Source organism: Octopus sinensis, linkage group LG9, assembly GCF_006345805.1.
Source record: "Octopus sinensis linkage group LG9, ASM634580v1, whole genome shotgun sequence".
NCBI lineage: Eukaryota > Metazoa > Mollusca > Cephalopoda > Octopoda > Octopodidae > Octopus > Octopus sinensis.
The window spans coordinates 49,108,313-49,131,104 of record NC_043005.1 but is presented as its reverse complement, the minus strand read 5'-3'; the positions used below and the strand labels follow the sequence as shown (position 1 = coordinate 49,131,104).

General features: G+C 36.5%; 1 protein-coding gene and 1 long non-coding RNA gene across 2 annotated transcripts in view; one reads left to right on the top strand and one right to left on the bottom strand.

The window, feature by feature from the left end:
* The window catches only part of LOC115215826 (ATP-binding cassette sub-family F member 3), a 44,690-nt gene extending 29,693 nt beyond the window's left edge, over nucleotides 1–14,997 (top strand). Inside the window, exons 13-19 of the mRNA XM_029785145.2 lie at nucleotides 1,603–1,679; nucleotides 2,378–2,422; nucleotides 4,874–5,003; nucleotides 6,691–6,871; nucleotides 8,771–8,903; nucleotides 10,339–10,426; nucleotides 14,749–14,997. Coding sequence (XP_029641005.1) covers nucleotides 1,603–1,679; nucleotides 2,378–2,422; nucleotides 4,874–5,003; nucleotides 6,691–6,871; nucleotides 8,771–8,903; nucleotides 10,339–10,426; nucleotides 14,749–14,901 — 807 coding nt within the window. The 3' untranslated portion in view covers nucleotides 14,902–14,997. The remainder of the gene's footprint in view (nucleotides 1–1,602; nucleotides 1,680–2,377; nucleotides 2,423–4,873; nucleotides 5,004–6,690; nucleotides 6,872–8,770; nucleotides 8,904–10,338; nucleotides 10,427–14,748) is intronic.
* LOC118764841 overlaps nucleotides 581–22,792 on the bottom strand; it is a 25,585-nt gene continuing 3,373 nt past the window's right edge. Inside the window, exons 2-3 of the long non-coding RNA XR_005000666.1 lie at nucleotides 3,963–3,966; nucleotides 581–594 (exon numbers count right to left, since the gene is read on the bottom strand). This is a non-coding gene — a long non-coding RNA (uncharacterized LOC118764841). The remainder of the gene's footprint in view (nucleotides 595–3,962; nucleotides 3,967–22,792) is intronic.

Here is a 22,792-nt window from a genome sequence, read left to right as displayed (position 1 = left end):
TGTTCACACACAAGCACCATACAGTTTAGTCTGCTAAGAGAATTTCCTTATTGTCAGCAGAAGTAATAACTCCTGGAACTTTTTCCATCTTATTTTTATTCTGACAACCACTTTCAGAAAACCTTATGCCAGTTACCTAACTGGCCTAGGTGATAGAAACTATCAGCTACTTTTACAGAGTTTCCTAGAGAGTGTAAAGTATTTATTTTACCTGTGCTATAACTGCTAACTACTACTACTGTGCATTTTGTGACTGCATGGTAAGAAGTTTGCTTTCCAACCACATGACACTAGGTTCAGTCCCACTGTGTGGAACCTTGGGCAAGCGTTTTCTACTATAGCCTCGGGTTGACCAAAGCCTTTTGAGCACCTTGAAAAAATTATTTGCACAATCAGTACAAAGTGTCTTATGGCATTTCTTTTGAGTTGAGATACTGATCAGGTTGTCTTTAAATGCCATCCTTCCAAGGCTGACAAAAATACTGTGTGGATGGAGTGTGTTGATTTAATTATCTCTTGAAGTCTGAGCCCCAGCATGGCCACAGTTCAATGACTAAAACTAGCTAAAAAAACAAAATCATCTTTCTGTCTGTCCTACAATCTGTCCATTGATACACCTACAAAGAAAATCCTGTATAAATCTTGTTTTTGTAAATGAAGAAAAAAAACAACAACAAAAAAGGCTTTAGATGTAAGTGCAGGTGTGGCTGTGTGGTAAGAAGCTTGCTTCCCAACCACATGGTTCTTTGTTCAATCCTACTGCATGTCAACTTGGGCAAGTGTCTTCCACTATAGCCTGGGGCTAACCAAAGCCTTGTGAGCGGATTTGGTAGAGGGAAACTGAAAGAAGCCCATTGTGTATATATATATATATATATATATATATATGTGTGTGTGTGTGTGTGTGTACTTGTTTGTCACCCAGCATTGCTTGACAACTGATGTTAGTGTGTTAATGTCCCTGTTCAGTGAAAGAGAGACCAATAGACTTATAAAAAAAGTACTGGAGTTGATTCTTTTGACTAAAAATTCTTCAAGGTAGAGCCAAGATTATTATATGCTTATAAAAGTATAATCTGTACAGAAAGTAAAAAAAAAAAATACACTATTTTGTTTCCTTTCTGCATTTTATCATGCTGTAAACACAGTTTTAGAAATGTTTTTGTTTTCTTAAAATTTATTTGCTTACCAACCACATGGTTTCGGGTTCAGTCTCACTATGTGGCATGTTGGGAAAGTGTTTTCTACTATAGCCTTGGGCCGATCAAAACCTTGTGAGTGGATTTGTAGATGGAAACTGAAAGAGGCTTATTGTAGATGTATGTATGTGTGTGTATGTCTGTATTTGTCCCCCCAACATTGCTTGACAACCAATCCTGGTGTGTTTATCTCCCTGTAACTTAGTGGTTTGACAAAAGAGACCAATAGAATAAGTACTAGGCTTACAAAGAATAAACCCTGGGGTCGATTTGCTCGACTAAAGGTGGTGCCCCAGTATGGCCGCAGTCAAATAACAAACAAATAAAAGAATGATTTTTTTCTGCACCTTCTTTGTATAATGAATCTCAAACTCTTTCTAATATTCTTTGTTTCTTTTTTCAGGTGTTCATTGACCGATTTCGTTATAATGCTAATCGTGCTTCACAAGTACAAAGTAAACTTAAACTGCTTGAGAAACTGTAAGTCACCTTATTGGTTCATTTATTTTTGCTTTTATATTATTACTTGTTTATTTTACTCCTCACATAACAAAAAGAAAGATTTTGGAAAGATATGTTATTAAGGGTTCAAAATGATGATAGCGCTACATCTGTGAATTCTCAGACAGTGTTAGCAAGAAAGGAGCCATACATTTGTGGAGTCCCTTGCAAATTTATGTAAGATATCCACTAATGATGGATACCCATATAAAAAGAGTAAAGACCATGGTGCCACATAAAAAGCACCCAGTACACTCTAAAGTGGTTGGCATTAGGAAGGGCATCAAGCTGTAGAAACCATGTCAAAACAGACTATGGAACCTGGTGTGGCTCCTGGCCTTGCCAGCTCCTGTCAAATCTTCCAATCCATGTCAGCGAGGAAAACATATCAAATGATGATGATGATTAATATTTAACATTATTGATATTTTTGATTCCTATTAATATTTATTTTTTAACACAAATGAAAAGTTTGAAAATAAAGAAAGAACTTCTAAAATATCTTATTTAAAATTTTTTTTTTTTAATTGAAGTCTTGCTTTAGAAATTTAATCTTATTGATATGAATTTTGTTTGTCTTCACTGTTTAGAACAAGGCAAAAAAGTTTAGATTATTTTAAAAATTCCTATTAACATTTCTTAACATACATTAATTTCTTTTGAACTATGTTTTGTAGCCCTGAACTGAAACCTGTTGCCAAAGAAAGTGAGGTTATACTCAAGTAAGTTTTTTTTTCAATTCATCGAATTCAGAAGCAAAACAAAAAAGTAGAAGTTGGTAGTTTGTGTTTGACTCTTTAGCATTTAGCTCTTTAACCCCTTGCAGACGGATTTTGTACTGACAGTCTGTGCTGTGTACTGGTATTAGGCCGTCCCGTAATTACATAACTTTTTATACAAGAATTTTACAGTGTATGTTTACAGATTCTTCTCAGTGTAGTATAGTTGAAAACACGGTGCCACACAGAATGAGACAGTGTTTTGATGCAGTCAGTATTGCTACCTGTCTGCAAGGGGTTAATATTCAGACTACTCTCTCAAATGTAATGCTTACCGATTCACATTGTTTTGAATTAATCACGCATTATCTCATAACTTCAAGATTTTGATGATGTGATTGTTTGTTTCTAGAATGAAATTGTAGGGTAGGTGTAAGAAGCTGAATCTGGCAAGTTTGATCATAGTAAAAACAAGGTAGAATGTTCGGGTCTGATATGACCAGTTTAAATGCTAACAAGTTAAGCTGGCTGCATGCAACCCAAATATTCTTCCTGTTTTATGTTCAAGCTAGCCAAATGCAGTCTCTCACATCTACCTATGATATCTTTCTAAAAACATACAATTGTATCATCAGAATCTTGAAGCTATGAGATCATGCACAGTTAATTCAAAACAGTGTGTGAATAAATAAGCATTATATTTTATAGAGTAATCTGAATGCTAAAAAATTAAGGGGATAGACAAGGTTTCTCTTTGTGACAAAGGCAATCTGCCTGTTTGAGTAATAAAAGGGTTTTTTGTTTTTTTAATTTTTGGCATAGTGCTGTGCCCCTGACTGTTCATAGGTTACAAGGGACTAGTAGAAGAGAGGGAGGAACAAATGATGATTCTTAGTTTGTTGGAGTAGGAAGTCATATTTCAAGATATTGGGTTATCATGTGACTGGAATCCTGGACCAAATGCTTGTGGTAAAGGTACCAAAAGGTACACTAAAGGTATCCAAAAGCCAACCCAAGATAGTGATTAGTGAAAGGCATGAGATGGTGGTGAATACAACATGCATAATAATTGAAAGAGTGAAGGATGGAGTTGAGAGTGTCGGTGGAAGTGACAAGTCTGTTTGGTGGAACAGAGGACATTGCAGTAGTTGTAGAAAAGGTAGAAAGAGTTAACCTTTTTGATACCAACTACCTGAGACCACACCTTTGTTCTGTGATACAAATTTCCTGTTTTAAAGTGGTCTAAATTGAAACCTCCCATCTAAATTTCATGTTAATTTACACCAGTTTAATAATTATAGGTAAAGTTACTGTCCCAAGTCATGTTGACTCATAAGGGCTGGTTTCCCAGTTTCCATAGCATGTAAATTCCCCATCTAGACAGGACACCTGTCTGTCACAGGATAACTTATTTTTGCCAGCTGAGTGGACTGGAGCAAAGCGAAATGTAGTGTTTTGCTCAAGAACACAACGCATTGCCTGATCCATGAATCGAAACCACAATCTTATGGCCATGAGTCCTACACCCTAACCACTAAGCCACGTGCCTCCATTTATGAGATGGTTAATAATTATAATTGCTTTATCAATTACTTCATTATTTTAGAAATTGATTGAACTATAGCAGAAATATAGCAACAAAAGGGTTAAATATAAAATATATGTTATTGTCTCATACTTTTTCCTGTTATATATTTACTTGTTTGTCATTAGAATGTGACCATGCTGGGGGCATTGCCTTGAAGAATTCTAGTCAAACTTATTGATCCCAGTACTTATTTTGTAAAGCCTAGTACTTTTTCTATCTTTCTTTTACCAAACTGCTAAGTTATGGGGATGTAAATGTACCAACACTGGTTGTTAAGTGGTGGTGAAGAACAAACACATACATAAAGATACATATGACTTAATGGATTGGTTGCTGTTTAGCTACGTATTTAGGAGGTGGTTGTAATTTACTTATTAAATTTATTTACTGATATGAATGCCATTGGGGTAAATGTGTTTGAAAGTTGTGGTTTCTTTGGTTTGTTTGTTCCCAGACAACACTTATTTTAGTGCTGTTGACACCACCGGATTGAATGGTACTGCCCAGGTGTCAAAACCATAATGATATCTGTGGGGCAGCTGATGATGGAGGTATGTTGGATTGTTGGTATGGCTGTTTTTGTTTATGTGGAATAGTATTGTAACACATCCTTTTGATACATACATGCACACGCGTGCACGTGCGCACACACACACACAGTGGGCTATTTTCAGTTTCCATCTACCAAATCCATTCACAAGGCTTTGGTGAGCAGAAGGCTATAGTAGAAGACACTTGCCCAAAGTACCATGCAGTGCAACTGAACCTGGGACCATGTAGTTGGGAAGCAAGCTTCTCACCACACAACCATGCTTGTGCCTACTTGTTTATTTTTTTATTTATTTATTATTTTTTTTGTTTTATAGATTTCCTGAATGTAATAAATTATCACCTCCAATTTTACAACTGGATGAAGTTACATTTTATTATAGTGAAGATCAAGTAATATTTCACAATATCTGTGTTAGTGCCTCTATGGAATCCCGTATTTGTATTGTAAGTAGTGTCTTTTATTTTGATCCCATTTTTGATTATATTTAATACTTTAGGATTTAAACCGGCCATAACCGGCAGAAATATTCTACCTGTTTTATTATGTTCAAACCAGCCATGTTTGGCCTCTCACACCTACCCTACAACAGCAATCTAGAAGTAAACAATCACATCATCAAAATCTCAAAGCTATGAGATAATGCATGTTTAATTCAAAACAATTTGACAGTCTACACTGTAAAGTGGTTGGCACTTGGAAGGGCATCCAGCTGTAAAAACAATGCCAAAACTGACTTTGCCTGTGCTTGTGCAACATAAAAATGCATTCAGTCCACTCTGTTGGGTGGTTGGTGTTAGGAATGGCATTCAGCCGAGAAACCGTGCCAAAACAGACACAGAAGTCTGGTGCAGTCTTCTACTTGGCCAGTTCCTGTCAAACCGTCCAACTCATGCCAGCATAGAAGGTGGACGTTAAATGACGATGATGATGTAATCTGAATAATCTAAATGCTGCTGGGTCAACGTCTGGTACTAATTTTATCAGTGTATTTGCTGAAATGTTAAGTTTCGCATGCGTAAACAAACTAACCCTGGTTGTCAAACAGTGGTAGTCATGGTAGGTGAGTGGGGGGCAGTTTCTGTCATCAACATTCATTCACAAGGCATTAGTTGACCCTGGGCTATAGTAGCACACTAGACACTTGCCCAAGTTTCCTCATGTGACTTTGAAGTTTTACTTTCAAATAATGTGGATTACTTGAAGACCCTGTAACAAATAATTATATTTACTTTGCTTATTTTTCCATATCATAAAGTGGAAGTTTAGTGTCCGTGAGATTATAGTTTTAAAAAAATTTTTTACACCATCTGTAACATTTTTGCAACACAGGTTGGTTACCTAGTAGCAACCAGAGTTGCAAAATTGTGAGAAAAAAAAATTTTTTATTTGTTGACATCATAAGAATTTTGAAACTTTGAGAGAACATGAAATAGTTCTTTCTGGAACAGTTTAACTTGAAGTTGATAAAGCTATAATTAATAGCATGTAAAATATTTGGCTAGAAAGCCCTTTGGAGAGAAAATGTCAAAGGCTGCCTTTGGAACATAAATCCACATCTTCAGCAAACATGACAGATGTCCTGTCATCATCATCATCATCATCATTTAATATCAGTTTTCCATGATGGCAAGGCCAGGAGCTGACTTAGGTTCCATCATGTGCTTTGGTATGGCTTCTACAGCTGGATACCTTCCCTGACAATCAACTACTTTATGTGGCATCAGCACCAGTGCTTTTTATGTGGCACCATCACCAGTGCTTTATACATGGCTCTATCAACAGTGCTTTTTATGTGGCACCAACACTGGTGCTTTTTATGTGGCATTTGACCAAAGCATGGGCAGTTTTTGACTTTTTCTGTCTCGAGGGTTTTTTAACTCATTGTTAAAATTATAGCTATATCAGCTTGAAGTTTCACTGTTCCCTATAAAATATATTCTAAATGGTATTGTCTGCAGAATACAATTCATTTCTGTCGATCTGTATTTCTCTATATTACCATGATTATCTATTTTCTAAAGATGCAACATAATGACTGTAGCTAGGTTTGAAATCACAGCAAGACTTGAACTTTTACTTTGAGACACTATATTTAGACTCATTTCTTACCGTATACTGTTTTTGTTTCAGGTTGGTGAAAACGGTGCTGGTAAAACTACACTTCTAAAGATTTTACTTGGCGAATTAAACCCTGTGAAAGGTTTACGAAATGCTCATAGAAATTTGAAAATTGGCTATTTCAGCCAACATCATGTGGACCAGCTTGAAATGGATATATCATCCATAGAACTATTGGCATTGCGATACACAGGTAAGTTTCTTGCCAATACCTGTTGTGTCTTTTATTTGTCTCAGTCATTGAATGGCAGTTGTGCTGGTGTGCTGCCTTGAAGGGTTTGAAACAAATTGATCCTGGTACTTATGTTTCTTTTCTTAACCCTTTCGTTACTGTATTTATTTTGAGATGTCCTGTGTTTCTTTCAATTATTTAAAATATATCAAAGAATTTAGCAAAATAACTTAGCTGTCATTCAGCTAGTGTTAGGAACATAAATTATGACTAAAGTTTGGTAGAAGATTTTAATTCAAAACTTATGAAAACAAGACATTTGTACTACAGAGCTAGAGCCGGTTTCAGCCAGGTTGGTAACGAAAGGGTTAAGCCTGGCACTTATTCTCTTGGTCTTTTTTTGTCAAACTGCTAAGTTATGGAGACATAAACCAAAAAAAGACAACACTGCTTGTCAAGTAGTGGTGGTGGTTGTGGCGTTTGTGCCTGTGAGAAACAGATGCAAATACATACATGTGCACATAGAAATGCAGCATGCACACCTGCATACACACTTTCATACACACACACACACACTCTCTCTGTCTCTCTTGCTCTCTCTCCTTCTGCACTGTTTCAATCTACCAAATTCACTCACCAATTATTGGTTGGATCAGGCTATGCTAGAAATTACTTGCTGAGGGTGCTGTGTACTCAAGAGGACCTGTACCCTGCAGGAGTTACTCAGGATTTTTGCAAGCACTTCTATATCCTTTGTAATGCTGGAAACTTTTCCATGTCGTCAGTAGATATCTTAGGGTCACAGACGTTTTGTGCCTTAGCCTGTACACTTCACCTGAGTGAGGCAGCTAGGACTGATCTAGTTTTCACCTACAGAAGGGCTCCACTTGCGGTCTCTTATCAACCATAACCATATTGAACTTGTTTCAGCTACTGTACCTATTTCCTTGATGTTTGTGTCTCCTTATCTTGACATCACATGTTAGTTGGAAAATGATTCCAATATTCTACAAAAATATGTCTATCAATGGCAAAATATTACCTTGCTTGAAAATGGAAGGTGGGCAACATGAGGGGCATCCAGCTGTGGTAAATTTGCCTAAGTAAACTCTGTCTGACCCATGCAGGGATGGAAAAGTGGATGTTAAAATGATGATGATGATGATCTACTGTTGTCAATAAGGAATGTAAACATGAAGCTTTCAATATAAAGGGAAATTCTGACATCCTTATCTTTCTAAGTGATATGTGAAATGGTTCTATTTGAAATTAAATCTGAGAACTTACTACCATGCCTCACCACTTCTTTTATCTTTTACACATTTCACTCATTAGACTGCAGCTATGCTGGGGTACTTCCTTGAAGAATTTTTAGTCCAAAGAATTAACCCTAGTACTTATGTTTTTTTTTAAAGCCTGGTATTTATTCTATCCACCCCTTTTGTTGAACTGCTATGTTACAGGGACCTAAACACTCTAACACCAGTTGTCAAGTGTTGGAGACAGACACAAAGACCCCCCCCCCTCCAACGACAGGTTTGTTTCAGTTTCTGTCTATCAAATCCACTCACAAAGCTTTGGTTGGCCCAAGGTGCCACACATTCGGCCTGACCATATGGTTGGAAAGCAAACTCCTTAACACAGAGTCACAACTGCACCTACTTAACCCATTCGTTAATTTATTTATTTTGAGATGCTCTGTGTTTCTTTCAGTTACTTTAAATATAACAAAGAATTTAGTAAAATAACTTCGTTATCATTCAGCTAGTGTTAGGAACATAAATTGTAACTAAGATTTGGTGGAAGATTTTAATTCAAAACGTAGGAAAATAAGACATTTGTACTCAGAGCCAGAGCCGATTTCAGCCTGGTTGGTAATGAAATGGTTAATAACAAATTTTTTTCTCTTTGTCTTTTCAGGTAAACCAATTGAAATGTATCGATCAATTCTTGGATCATTCGGAGTCACAGGGGAACTGGCAACACGTTCTGTAGCATCTCTATCAGGAGGACAGAAAAGTAGAGTTGCTTTTGCTGCTATGAGTGTTCTTTGGTAATATATTTCTTTTGACTTAACTCTTTTTACAATCAATATATTATCATATTCAGTTTTGTATCAAACAATCCCAACCTTGTCTTCTATTTACATTAACCGTTTTCCTACAGACCCAACTGAAACTATCCTTGGGTCTATGATACAAAGTCGCTATTTTAAAGTGATCTGAATTAAAATGTCCCATCAAAATTAATATAATGTCTCAAACACCAATTTAATAATGTCAATGTTATTTTAATAACTTCTTCATTATTTTCAAAATTAATTGAAACAAAGGCAACATATTTCAACATAAACATGGTAATAAAATGGTTAAAAGTTGGTAAACTAAGTAGACTAATTTACTGTATTCATTCAGTTCAATCTCTCTCTCTCTCTCTCAAACAAAATGAGTCTTGTTAAAAATGAGAAAAAAAAAAGTACAGGAGGACAGTAACACACATACACACAGATTATATATATATATATATATATATATATATGGTGCCATGCAAAAAGCACTGTGGTGGTGGTGAGAGATGGACTCAAAGACACATACACACACACACACACATGTATGATGGGCTTCACATACATGATACCAGACATTTGGCAGGGAGGAGTTAGTTGATTGAACTGGTTCTGTTCTTCATTTTTATCGACTCTGGGGAGGTGACCTTGGTGGGATTTGAACATAGAGCATTATGGCTCAGAATTTATACCTCAAAGCATTTTATCTGATGCTCTAATGATTCTGCCAGTCCATTGTCAGTAAATATATTAGTTTGCATCTGGATTCACAAACAGAGTGGAAAATATTCAATAAAATTATTTATTCATGTAAAAAGCACCTCTGCTGGCACCACGTAAAAAGCACCCATGTTAATGTCACAGAAAAAACACTCATGTTGGCACCACAAAAAAAAAAAAATGCACCTGTGTTGGTGCCATGTAAAAATCACCTGTGCAGGCACCACATAAAAAAGTCTGTCCTTGCTTCATGTAAAAAGCATCCGTGTAAGCACTACATAAAAGCACTCATGCTGGTGCTATGTGAAAAGCATCCATGCTTGTTTCATGTAAAAAGCACCAAGTACACACTGTAACATGGTTGGTGTTAGAAAATGTTTCCAGCTGTAGAAACCATGCCAAAATGGACAACTGGAGTCTGGTGCAGCCTTCTGGCTTGCTAGCTCTTGCCAAAACTGTCCAACCCATGCCAGCTTGGAAAACCGATGTTAAATGATGATGATGATGATGAGTTAAAATGACAAGTGTTCATAACTTTGGTTTATACCGACAAAAGCAGTCATCAGCATGGAACTTGAAATTATGGAGCAATAGTTACTATAATACACATACATGCACACATACACACTACCACTCATGCATGTGTTCCCCCCCCCCACATAAATATGCATACATACTTACATATATTCCTTTTTTTTCACAGCCCCAACTTCTTCATTCTTGATGAACCTACAAATCACCTTGATGTAGAAACAATAGAAGCTTTAGGAAAAGCTCTTCAAAAATTTCAAGTAAGTTCTCACTTTAATATAATTGTCTTGAGTGCAGAAATGAGTGAAATGATTGTTTGTTTCAGATAAAGTATCTGGTTTCAAAAGTGACGTATTCCTGAATATTCTTGCCTTCAGTTGTCAGGAAAAGACCAGTTACGTCTCATCAAACCCTGCAAGGTCTTACTTGACAGAGTTGGATAACAATGTTAGCAGGTTAATTGTACCAATCTTACCTCACCTTACAATAACAGTAACAAACTGTAAATATTTTCTTTTAGTTGGGAGTTTAGTGTTTTTATCATGTTTCAGCTGGTCTATCTTTGCTCTTTGAATATGTGAATTAATGTGTAATAATTTACTTGATCAGTCTTCCAGTGGGTGAATTAACCCTTTAACATTTAAACCGGCCATATTTAGCCAAATTATTTTACATGTTTTATATTCAAACTGGCCATATCTGACTTCTCCCATCTACCCTATAATGTCATTCATCATCTTAATCATCATTTAATGTCCATTTTCCATGCTAGCATGGATTGGATGGTTTGACAGAAGCTAACCAGCTGAAGGGCTGTTCAGGCTCCATGTCTGTTTTAGCATGGTTCCTACAGCTGGATGCCCTTCTTAATGCCAACCACTTTACAGAGTGTACTGGGTGCTTTTATGCAGCACTGGTATGAGTTATTTTTACATGGCATCAGCACTTCTGAGCCCACAAGATTAAGGATGCTTGACTGGAGAGCAAGGGACGAACCTGTATCAAGGGCAAACACGCTTTTACTTAGCTGGACATGTCTTTTCAAGCACAGCAAACTACCAGGAGTCTCGGTCCCCCATCATCCCCTCTGAGTCCCAAAGTTTGTAGATCCTTTCTCACCATTTTGTCATTCTAAAAATAAACAATCACATCATCAAAATCTTAGTGACAAGATAATGCTTGATTAATTAAAAACAATGTAAATAAATAAGCATTACATTTGACCAAATAATCTGAGTGCTAAAAGGTTTAAAGTTCCATCTACCTTATAATGTCATTCTAAAACTAAACAATCACAAGTCCACTCTGCTGAGTGGTTGGTGTTAGGAAGAGCATCCAGCTGTAAAGATCCTGCCAAAGTAGTTGCAGAAGTCTGGTGCAGGTTTCTGCCTGGCTGGCTCGTCTCAAACTATCTCACCTATGCCAGTATGGAAGCAGACATTAAGCAATGATGATCATCATCAAAATCTCAAAGCAGCATGATAATGCTTGATTAATTCAAAACAATGTGAATTAATTAGTATTACATTTGACAGAATAATCTGAATACTAAAGGATTAATCAAATAAAGAAATAAATTGTGGACATTAATATTTAGGCAAAGTAAGAAATATAAACACAAACACATTCAGTTATGATGCCCAGTAGTTGTGACATGATAAATCATCATCATCATCATCATTTAGTGTCCGCTTTCCATGCTAGCATGGGTTGGACGGTTCAACTGGGGTCTGGGAAACCAGAAGGCTGCACCATGCCCAGTCTGATCTGGCAATGTTTCTACGGCTCGATGCCCTTCCTAACGCCAACCACTCCGTGAGTGTAGTGGGTACTTTTTACGTGCCACCAGCACAGCTGTCAGACGGGGCTGGCAAATGGGCACGGTCGGATGGTGCTTTTTACGTGCCACCAGCACAGGGTCCAGGCAAGGCTGGCAACGGCCACGATCGGATGGTGCTTTTTACGTGCCACTGGCACAGGGGCCAGGCAAGGCTGGCAACGGCCATGATCGGATGGTGCTTTTTATGTGCCACCGGCACGGAGGCCCTCTCCCATACAACAGAAAACAGCATAGAGGCGCTGTGTATAAAAGAAATTTTTAAAAATCTTTTGGAGGAGGTGTAAATTAAGATATAAACTTGTGAAAAAGTTAACTGTATGAGCATTTTGAACAAAAGACAAAAACAAAAACTTGCAAGTATTCATAGATGTTTGAAATGATTTTATTTTCACTCCCCCATTTTTATTTATTCGTGGACGCATGATAGCATAAAGGGCAAATTGCGCACTGGAGACATACTCAGATCTTTATCAGGATGATTTGTCTGAATGGGTTGTTTGATAATTGCTATCATGCCTTTTTAGTTTTTAACTAGACAGGTGTTTGGTAATTCTTTTCTATTCTGTCAAGAAATGGTTCTTGACAGTTCTAGTTTAAATGATCAGAATTACTTGGTATATCTAACTGATTGCTATCTGGTTAATCTGGAGCTTGGTCGGTTGCTTCTCGCAGGGTCCCATACAGAAGAATGAATTTTATTGCATTAAAAATTGGTGCTTATAATGAACAGTTAAAGATTAAAAGATAGCTGATGAGGAGTTTGTTTGCAGTCCTAACTACAATAAGCGTCCATTTCGAAGTGGACTTTTGTTGGGTGGGCTTTCCTTATTTCACTCTCTTTCTTATCTCCCTTCAACCTATGTCTTATGTCTACATTTTTCTTTTTACTTGTGTATCCCATACCAGCATATGATAAAATGAGTGGAGGCGCAATGGCCCAGTGGTTAGGGCAGCGGACTTGCAGTCATAGGATCGCGGTTTCAATTCCCATACCGGGCGTTGTGAGTGTTTATTGAGCGAAAACACCTAAACCTCCACGAGGCTCTGGCAGGGGATGGTGGTGATCCCTGCTGTACTCTTTCACCACAACTTTCTCTCATGCTTTCTTCCTGTTTCTGTTGTACCTGTATTTCAAAGGGCCGGCCTTGTCATTCTCTGTGTCACGCTGAATATCCCCGAGAACTACGTTAAGGGTACACGTGTCTGTGAAGTGCTCAGCCACTTACACGTTAATTTCACGAGCAGGCTGTTCCGTTGATTCAGATCAACCGGAACCCTTGTCGTCGTAACCGACGGAGTGCTTCCATCCATGATAAAATGAATAATATAAATAAATGTACAGAAACTGGTGCCTAGACAAAAGAACTCAGTTACTAAACAGTGTTCTCAGTTAGATTTGTTTGCTTAGCTACTATTTGTTACAGGTTGCAAGTCTGTTTTCTTTTGATTTGTCTGTGGTGACTAAGCATATTATATTTTATTTCTCGTTCTTATTTAGCAGTTTAAGATTGATAACCTTTGATATGCTGGTAAATAATTTATATAAACGAAATTATCTATTTGAAAGAATGGAAACTAGGTAAACAATTAAGGTAGTTGATACCTATCATCGTTTTGTAGGTTTCCAATGAGACATCATTAGTTCACTGCATTTATGCTGATAGTGAGAATGATGAGAGAGCGTCTGTGCAACTTGGTTCAAGAATGCACCCACAAGGGTTTTGTTCAAAAGCACTAGTTTAATTTGTTATATTTCGGGACAGTCATTTTGCCATGAAACATATGCACTATTTATTTTATCTTTACATTATTATTATTATTATTACCCTTTATTTGTCAGTTCTTTTGTTACACATTCTTTGAGCTTTTCAATGACTGTCTGTTTTTCATGTTTCTTCTTCCTGATATTGTAGTGTCTATTCCATCTTGTCTTTCTTTGGAATGTATTCCTATCTGTGCATGCATTTAATTGCATGGTTTAATTGCTTTTTATTTTTTGTCAGTATTTACACCTTACACCTATATATATATATCACCAACAGTATATAATTTATATCATTTATTTATTTTATATAGCAGTTAAAGAATATAGCATGGTTGGTTATTACTGTTCATGTATTGATGTTAAGAATGTCCTATTCTGATACCACCAAAAGAAAACAATTTCATTCTTAAAAGGAATTAAATGTTATTGCCAGGAATGTGAGAGCATAGATGATATTGTTAGTAAGGTAGTGGACAATAGACAAAGAATTGGTCAGTATCTTTTGTTGTCTGTGGCCAAGGACACTGACTTTTGAGGACCAAGTACACTGTGTTACAGAACTGACTAGTATTTTGGTAACTTTCAGTGTTGAGTTCAGTTCCTCCAATGAAAATTGCTTTATATCGAATGGAAGAATTGTTTTCCATCTGCTTATTGCTATGGAAACTGGAGTTTTGGATAGGTTATGTAACTGAAATATGAGGCATAAGTGTATCTGTGAAAAACCTACTCTTCAGCAAAAGAAATGTGGTAAGAGCAAATATTAATTTGTGCTGTTAAATATTGATTTCTAAAAATTAATTTTAAGTAACTCAGAGATCTGAGAGTCTCTCCAGATCTGCAATTCCTCTGCAGAGGAATTGCGGACAGAAGATCCAGGGATGGAATTTTACGTAGTACAGTATTTAAAAATATTACTTTTCTTATTAATTTACAAAAACAGTTGTGTATCATTTTTCTTCTTTGTCTTTTTACAGGGTGGTGTCATTTTAGTATCTCACGACGAAAGACTTATTCGAGTTATTTGCAATGAACTATGGGTAGTTCAAGGGGGAACTGTGAGAAGTTTGGAAGGTGGCTTCGATGAGTACAAACAGATTGTTGAGCAAGAACTTCAAGCTACTCTATGACAACAGTCTCTTACCTCATAAATTAGTTATCTGGGAAAATTAGGATTCTTTGTATATCTATTTTCCTGATTTTCAATAAAATTACGTCTAAATGCATTCTGTTTTTGTTGTTATTTTTAGATAAACAAAAAAAAAATTAATGAATAAAAATTGATACATAAATTCAAATGTTTGTGAAAAAATACTTCTCTATTCAAGCCTTTTTATCTTAGTTGCAGCTATAATCCCATGTATGTGTGTCTATTAATATCAGTGAAATGTCATATTTTTCAGCATACAAGTTGACATAGTATATATTCTTTTCTACTCTAGGCACAAGGCCCAAAATTTTTTGGGAGGGGCCCAATCGATTAGATCAACCCCAGTACACAACTGGTACTTAATTTATCAACCCTGAAAGGATGAAAGGCAAAGTTGACCTCAGCAGAATTTGAACTCAGAATGAAAAGACATGAAATACTGCGAAGCATTTTGCCCGGCGTGCTAATGTTTCTGCTAGCTTGCCACCTTAGTATATATTGTAAACAAGTAGTGTAAACATTCAAACATCATCATCACTATCTTTCTAAATTCTGCTGCACTTCACATGGAATTTTTGGCCCTTTAGACTTGTCCTAGTGTATACCTTTTTATCTGCAAATTTTGGTCTGAAAAATTCACCCTGTGTGCCTAAAAATATTGTGTACACTTGATTCATTGCAATTCTTTGCTCATTGCTTTCACAAGTCAATATATTTTAAATGCCAACACTTCATTTCACGTTATTCTGTGAGTGGGAGGGTGGAAAAATCATTGGCGCTTCAGCAGAGATGCTTTATGAAATTTTTTCTGGCTCACTACATTCTGAGTTCAAATCTCACCTGACTGGAGAAGGCAATGGGAAACCACTTCAGTATTCACCCCAGGTCTAGTCATGGCAACCAAAGTTCCAGTAATATTAACAGCAGCAGGGGTGGGTACTGGTCCTCCCAGGTTGTGTAGAGGGTGCTGGAGAATATCCACATGCACAGGACCTGGCGAAGGGCAGGCCACTGTTAGACTACACACACAAAAACATATATATGTATATATATTCTTAGACAGAGTGACTATGAAACTGGGTTGGCTAAAAGTCTAGCAAAAAGGTAGCATATTCATTTAGGCCTGGTCAGTTACAAGGGTTGGCTGAAAGGTCTACAGGCTGGTCGAGATCCTCTCGTGGAATGTGGCCAAAGTAGTTTTTATTTTGGGGAACAGATGATAGTCAGATGGGTTAAATTAGGAGAATAGGGAGGGTGATCAACCTGTTCAAAGCCATAATCACACACGGCAGCCACTGAAACCAAGGACTTGTGTGCTGAAGCAGTGTCCCGATGAAACCAGACCCCTTTCATCAGCTTTCCTGGACGTTTGGCCTTTATAGCCTTTCATAACTGCCTCAGCAAGTTGGCATGGTACTCTCCAATGATGGTGTGGCCCTTTTAAAGATAGTCAATAAACACTGCTTTTTGTATCCAAAAAAACTGAGGCCATCACCTTCCCTGCAGTTGAAATCACCTTGGTTTTCTTTGGAGCAGGTGAGGAGGGGTGGTGGTTTCCACTGCATGGATTATCTGCTTGTCACTGGCTCAAATTGATGAACCCAACATTCATCCTGGCTTAGGAAATGTACAAGGAAACCAGCTGGATCTACCTGAAACAATGTCAGGTTTTCCTGTGATGTGATCAGCCTGGTGTGCTCTTGATCAGGTGTCAGATGACGTGGCACCCACTGAACAGAAATCTTTGTCATGCCAAGTTCACTTTGCAGAATATTCTCAACTTTCTCACGGCATATATACTAATAGCATTGGCTATTTGATTTGTAGTCAATTAACTGTCATCCATCACCATGTGGTGAGTATGATCAATGTTTTGTTCGGTAGTGACAATTGCAGGACATTCAAACGTTGGGTCATCTAAGTTCAGATGTCCACTTTTGCACTGTTGATATAGTTAAAGTGGCAACCATGTCAGTATAAATGTCCTAGGGGAGCTAAACTCTTTTTTGCAGGTACCTCTATAACACCAAAATGCCAAATTTTGTCCATTTTCAAGAGAAGTCATTATTACTTTTGAAATGTTCTTTGAACAGTGAGATATCAGTTTACCTGGGAAGCGGGGGATGAAGTTATTCATAAGAAGTGTTAAAATTAATGCATGCAAGGTTTTACAGCTTTAGCATCACTCTTTCATAGTCAGCTCACCTTCGTATACCCATTGTGTGTATTTATGGCAATATGATATGAAAGACAAAAATGATTATGAATAAAATTCTAATTTTGTTGCTTATGTTACTAACTTGCAAAGCAGTAAACGTCAATTAAATTTAAGTTCTACAATAATAGAAGACTGTCATAATCCTTTTCCATACTGTATAAAAAAGTCAAATGATAATACCTTTCCTAGGATATACAATGAAATCAACATAGAAATATAATAGGGGCACAGATCGTTACGCCGATGAAAAAACGAAAAAACAAAATCCTCTTCTAATAAAACCAAACTTTGTTACTCTAAAGGATCTCTGAAATAATTTAGAGAACTCATCCAAACGAAAATTTGCTGATCATGCCAAAAGTGGTTTTGATGGAGTTAAGCAAAACTATCTTCTTGTATAGTAAACTCTGGCGTAAAGCAGTCTATGTATGAGTCTACACTAACACAATGTCAGCAATCATGTTTAATGGTCTTAGAATTTAGTTAATTCGACGCCTTTGTTATTTTTCCATTGGCCAAAATCTTCTTAATGGTCACCCAGTTCGTGAAAACATGCACAAATACCTAACAGAGCAAGCATTACTCATTACGAACGCCATAGATCTCTTGTTTATAGTAAAGAAGCTTGATGGTTCTAAAAGATGGATCAGACTTTTTCGATGACACTTTGAATATCTTTCATGGAGCTGAAATGAAAATAGGCAGCTTCGTTCTTGTTCAACCAAATCGAAACTACTTTTGACGGCATTTGTATGAACCTCACTCAGGCACAGTAAACCAATACCGGTTGTCAAACGGTTGGGGATAAGGACACGCACACAATCACACACACACACACACACACACATGCACACGCACATACACACACACACACATGACGGATTTCTTTCCGTTTCTGTCTATCAAATCCGCTCACAAGGCTTTGGTCGCACTGGGGATTTTGTGGAAGACACTTGCAATCACCACCCCCGCCAAACGGCAATGCCACATCCTTCAATTTTTTATTGTCCTTCCAAGCGTTGAATTGTTCCAATGCATTTCATAACAGAAATCAAAATGTCGAAATGTAAGGAATAAGGAATTAACATTTTTCTCTCTGTTATTATTGCATTTCATGTAAATTATGGTACAAATTTTAAAACTCACTTTTTGCGACGCAGACATTTTGTGAATCGGGGTCCTTCTATATTTTTTAATGGAAATTTAATTTTAAACTTAAGGATATAGAGGAATAAAGAACCAGCTATGAGATGAACAGAAAATTCTGTTTTTCCTAATTATTTTTCCGTTGTCATATTTTACGATCTTGTTAAAAAATGATTTAGTAATGTCATATTACGTTATTTAAAAAAATAATTTAACTGGAAGTGATACCGATTAATGAAGCTTGCAGAGAGAGAGAGAGAGACCAAGTTAGTCTTCCGTACACAATTGCTAAATAGCATGTACATTTTTGAATTTTCCACAGTAATCACCCTGGGCCCAAAATCTCTCGGCGTACAATATAGAAGAATGACAGATATTTTCAATTAGTAGCAAATTTGATACAGACTCTAATGATTTAAAGAAAAAATATTTCCTTTTCTTTTTAATTTCAAAGGATAGTAAAATCATAAGTTTCGGGCACATATACTATTAGAATAATTAAAATGCTAGTAATCAGTTAAATTGTTTCAGGGGAAGTAACTCCTATATAGCGCCTTAAGAGTTATGTCCCTTAGTTTTTCGGCATATACTCTCGGATTATCATCGAATAATCCAACAGAAGAATCAGTGATGAGAACATGGTGTCAAATTACTTGGTGGTTGTTGTAGTTCAATGATCCCTATTGACTTTACTCTTTCAAGAACTACTTTTAAAGTCAAGCAAAAATGTCTTTGTGATATTTATTAGCGTTGTAAAACTATATTATCTACCTGCCGGTGTAAGAATACAAAACCAACATATCACTGGCGGCAACAAACGTGTTGAGAGCAGGCGATAAACAAAATATATTCTTCTGAATTTGTCCCAATCATTACATTCTTCTGTATTTGTGCCCCTGCAAATTCTTTGATGCAATCTAGGGAACTATTGGAATAAGGAATATTCGTTAGTCCGTATATCAGCGGTCCCCAACTTTTTTTTTTGCACCAAAAAAACAGAGTGATTAAGTGCATGACAAAACGCAATAAAGTGCATCTGTTTACTTTCATTATTACATATACAATACTATGTAACGCACGTATTATATATCACTTATATTATACATATGTAATATATGTGTTATATATTACACGTGTGTGTGTGTGTACTATATGTATTATATATTATACACATATATAGTGTATAACACTATATACACATATATAGTGAAGGCGCATGGCTCAGTGGTTAGAGCGTCGAGCTTACGATCGTGAAGTTGTGAGCTCGAATCCCGGACCGGGCTGCGTGTTGTGTTCTCGAGCAAGGCACTTTATTTCACGTTGCTCAAGTTCACTCAGCTGTAGAAATGAGTTGCGACATCGCTGGTGCCAAGCTGTGTCGACCTTTGTCTTTCCCTTGGATAACACTGGTGGAGAGGGGAGGCTGGTATGCATGGGCGACTGCTGGCCTTCCATAAACAACCTTGCCCGGACTTGTGTCTTGGAGGGTAACTTTCTAGGTGCAATCCCATGGTCATTCATGACCGAAGGGGGTCTTTACCCTTTACACATATATACAATGCAAAAGACACCCTGTAGAATGTGTTAGTCAATGAAATAGAAACAATATTTCAAAATTTATTCTTTCTGTTCGTCTGGTACCAAATGTTCCATGACCCGGTACTGCTCCGTAGCTCCCTGGTTGAACACCCTTGCCTTACACAATTATTTATTTCATTTCATGGTATTTTATTGGTATTTTCAAACCTTTCAACATTTCTTTATATCAGGGTTTTTTTTACCTGCTGATATCTAGACCCCTTGAGGGTAAGGAAACCGAACGGTTAGGGGTATGGAACTCGGTCTCTAGCATAGTATTCTATGAATAATTATAAAATATTTATGATTGTTTTTTTTTTTTCGTTGGTTATCATATTTCGAAGTCATGCTTGTATGTTGTAATGCCTGGTGGTTGTGAAGATGATTTTAGCTCCTTTTACTCTTTACTCTTTTACTTGTTTCAGTCATTTGACTGCGGCCATGCTGGAGCACCGCCTTTAGTTGGGCAAATCGACCCCAGGACTTATTCTTTGTAAGCCTAGTACTTATTCTATCGATCTCTTTTGCCGAACCGCTAAGTTACGGGGACGTAAACACACCAGCATCGGTTGTCAAGCGATGTTGGGGCGGAGTGGGGTGGGGTGGGGGACAAACACAGACACACAAACATATACACAGACATACATATATATATATATATATATATATATATATATATATATATATATATATATATATACGACGGGCTACTTTCAGTTTTAGCTGTCCGCCAAAAAGGATATGAGGACATTGAAAATCCTTTGGGAAACTGGAAAACTTAAAAATAAATAAATAGATAAATAAATAGATAAATGAAAAAAGGTTATGAGTCCTTTCTCCATATCAAAGTTAACTAATCGAATATCTAATCATATTTTTGTACTCGATGATTCGTGTACAACAGCAGATTTGTCACTGATAACTTTGACAAAGTCTGCGTTTTGTCGTAAAGTTTTTGTAAAGTTTCGTAAAAGTAATAAAATAACTCCTTCCGCTCACCATTCCTCCCACGTAAGAAGTGAATTTATGAAAATTAGAACTCAAATCACTGGTAATTTCTTAACTAGAAAAAGAAATGTTCATCTTTGTCTGGCAGCGAAGGTGATAAAAATTGTCGTTTTACAACTCAATTCTATATTTCTATTAAGCAATAATAGAAAAATCAATGCAACTAAAGTCACTTTGTTAATGTTTCTGATGGTGTATTGTTAAAATTATAAGCAAAGGTAAAATGAAGTAATTGCATTTTATTTAGAATTGCTTTCAGAAAGCAATTCAGAGTTGTCAGAATAGATTAGTTGGCGAGATACGTCATTGTTCATAATGATTGGCGAACTGCAAATTTGCCTTCGAGGACTGTCAATGTGTGTATGCGACGATGTAAAATCATTAATTTCAAAACCGGCCTGAAAGAACCTCAATTTAATCTTTTCATTCCAATCGCTTTCCATTTACCAACATCCACTTTTAAAAGTACAAAAAAAAAAAAGAAAAAAAAGAAAAAGAAAAAAGTTTACTTATACAAAATTAATTTAGACATGTTATAAACAGTAATCAGAGGAAAGTAATCCTCACACACTGGGGAAGGCCGAGGCAGCCGAATCAATAATTCACCAGAGTAATTACTTATAGTCGATGATCAAATCTATAGGATACATTCTGTGTGTCTGATTTTATATTTCATATATTTCGTGTTGTCTCACTTCGCGTAACTATCAGGATTAGGAAATAAAACAATCGATAAAGTTTACGTGCGAGGGTTCAAGTCACAGGAAGAATTATTTTTCAGCCACAAGCGTCATAAAGCAAGATTTAAGTCAAGGCTTTTCCAAATCTTGATTTGAGACACGGCTTCATTCCATTTACTATCATAGTCATGAGTCGCTTCACCGTCACGTGGTTCCTAGCAAAATTCCACTGCGCGGCTAAGCATTTCGTTAATTATTCTGCCAGCTTGTCGTCGTCACCGCTCTTAGATTATTAATTACTGAAAACAATTCCTCTTTGAAATTTTGCCATAAAATTTTGTTCAGTTGACATTTACACGAGTTAAATCCAAATTTGAATTTATGATTTTGGTTATTATGTCCAACGAATATGTGTTTTCCGTTTATTATTATTATTATTTTTTTTTGGAAGGGGTTGATATAATTTTTGACTGGTAAGTCGAGAAGTTGCTTCAATATGTTGCATATCTATGGTAGAAAAGGCACAGTAAAAAGAACGTAATTTATTTTTAGTATTTTTTGTTGAGCACTAAGTTGACCATAAAACACGTAGAGTTTCCTAACTATCGGACTGCGGACCAGTACTGGGCCGTGGATCATTTGGTATAGGCCTGCGCAGAAAGAATAAAATGTTAAATTTTCTTTTCCTTTATCGCAGTCTGCAGGGTGTTTTTGCTTTATAAAATATATATAGATATATTATGTATGTAATACATATGTATCGTACATGTAATAATCAAATTGTATATTATGTACTTTATTGTGTTTTGTTATACATGTGATCCCTCTTCTGTGGAAAAATTGTCTTACATGAAACTAATGCCTGGTGCGAAATAACTTGAAGCCCGTTGATGAAGAGAACTCAACGTAGTTTGTTTGAGTAAATGCTATATTTTGATAAATTGTTTACTACAACTTATGTACACTCATTTCACTCGATTGTGATATCTGTGATCGGTAAAATAATTGCAGTTTAGCCTTTTATCATATGCCTGTCATTGATTTAATTAAAGATAGTTAAAAGAAATTGTAAAAGAACTTATGGAAACAGGAGGGGTTGCATATATAGATGTATAAGGTATTCTTTTACTTGTTTCAGTCATTTGACTTCGGCCATGCTGGAGCATCGCCTTTAGTCGAGCAAATCGACCCCAGGACTTATTCGTTGTAAGCCTAGTACTTATTCTATTGGTCTCTTTGGT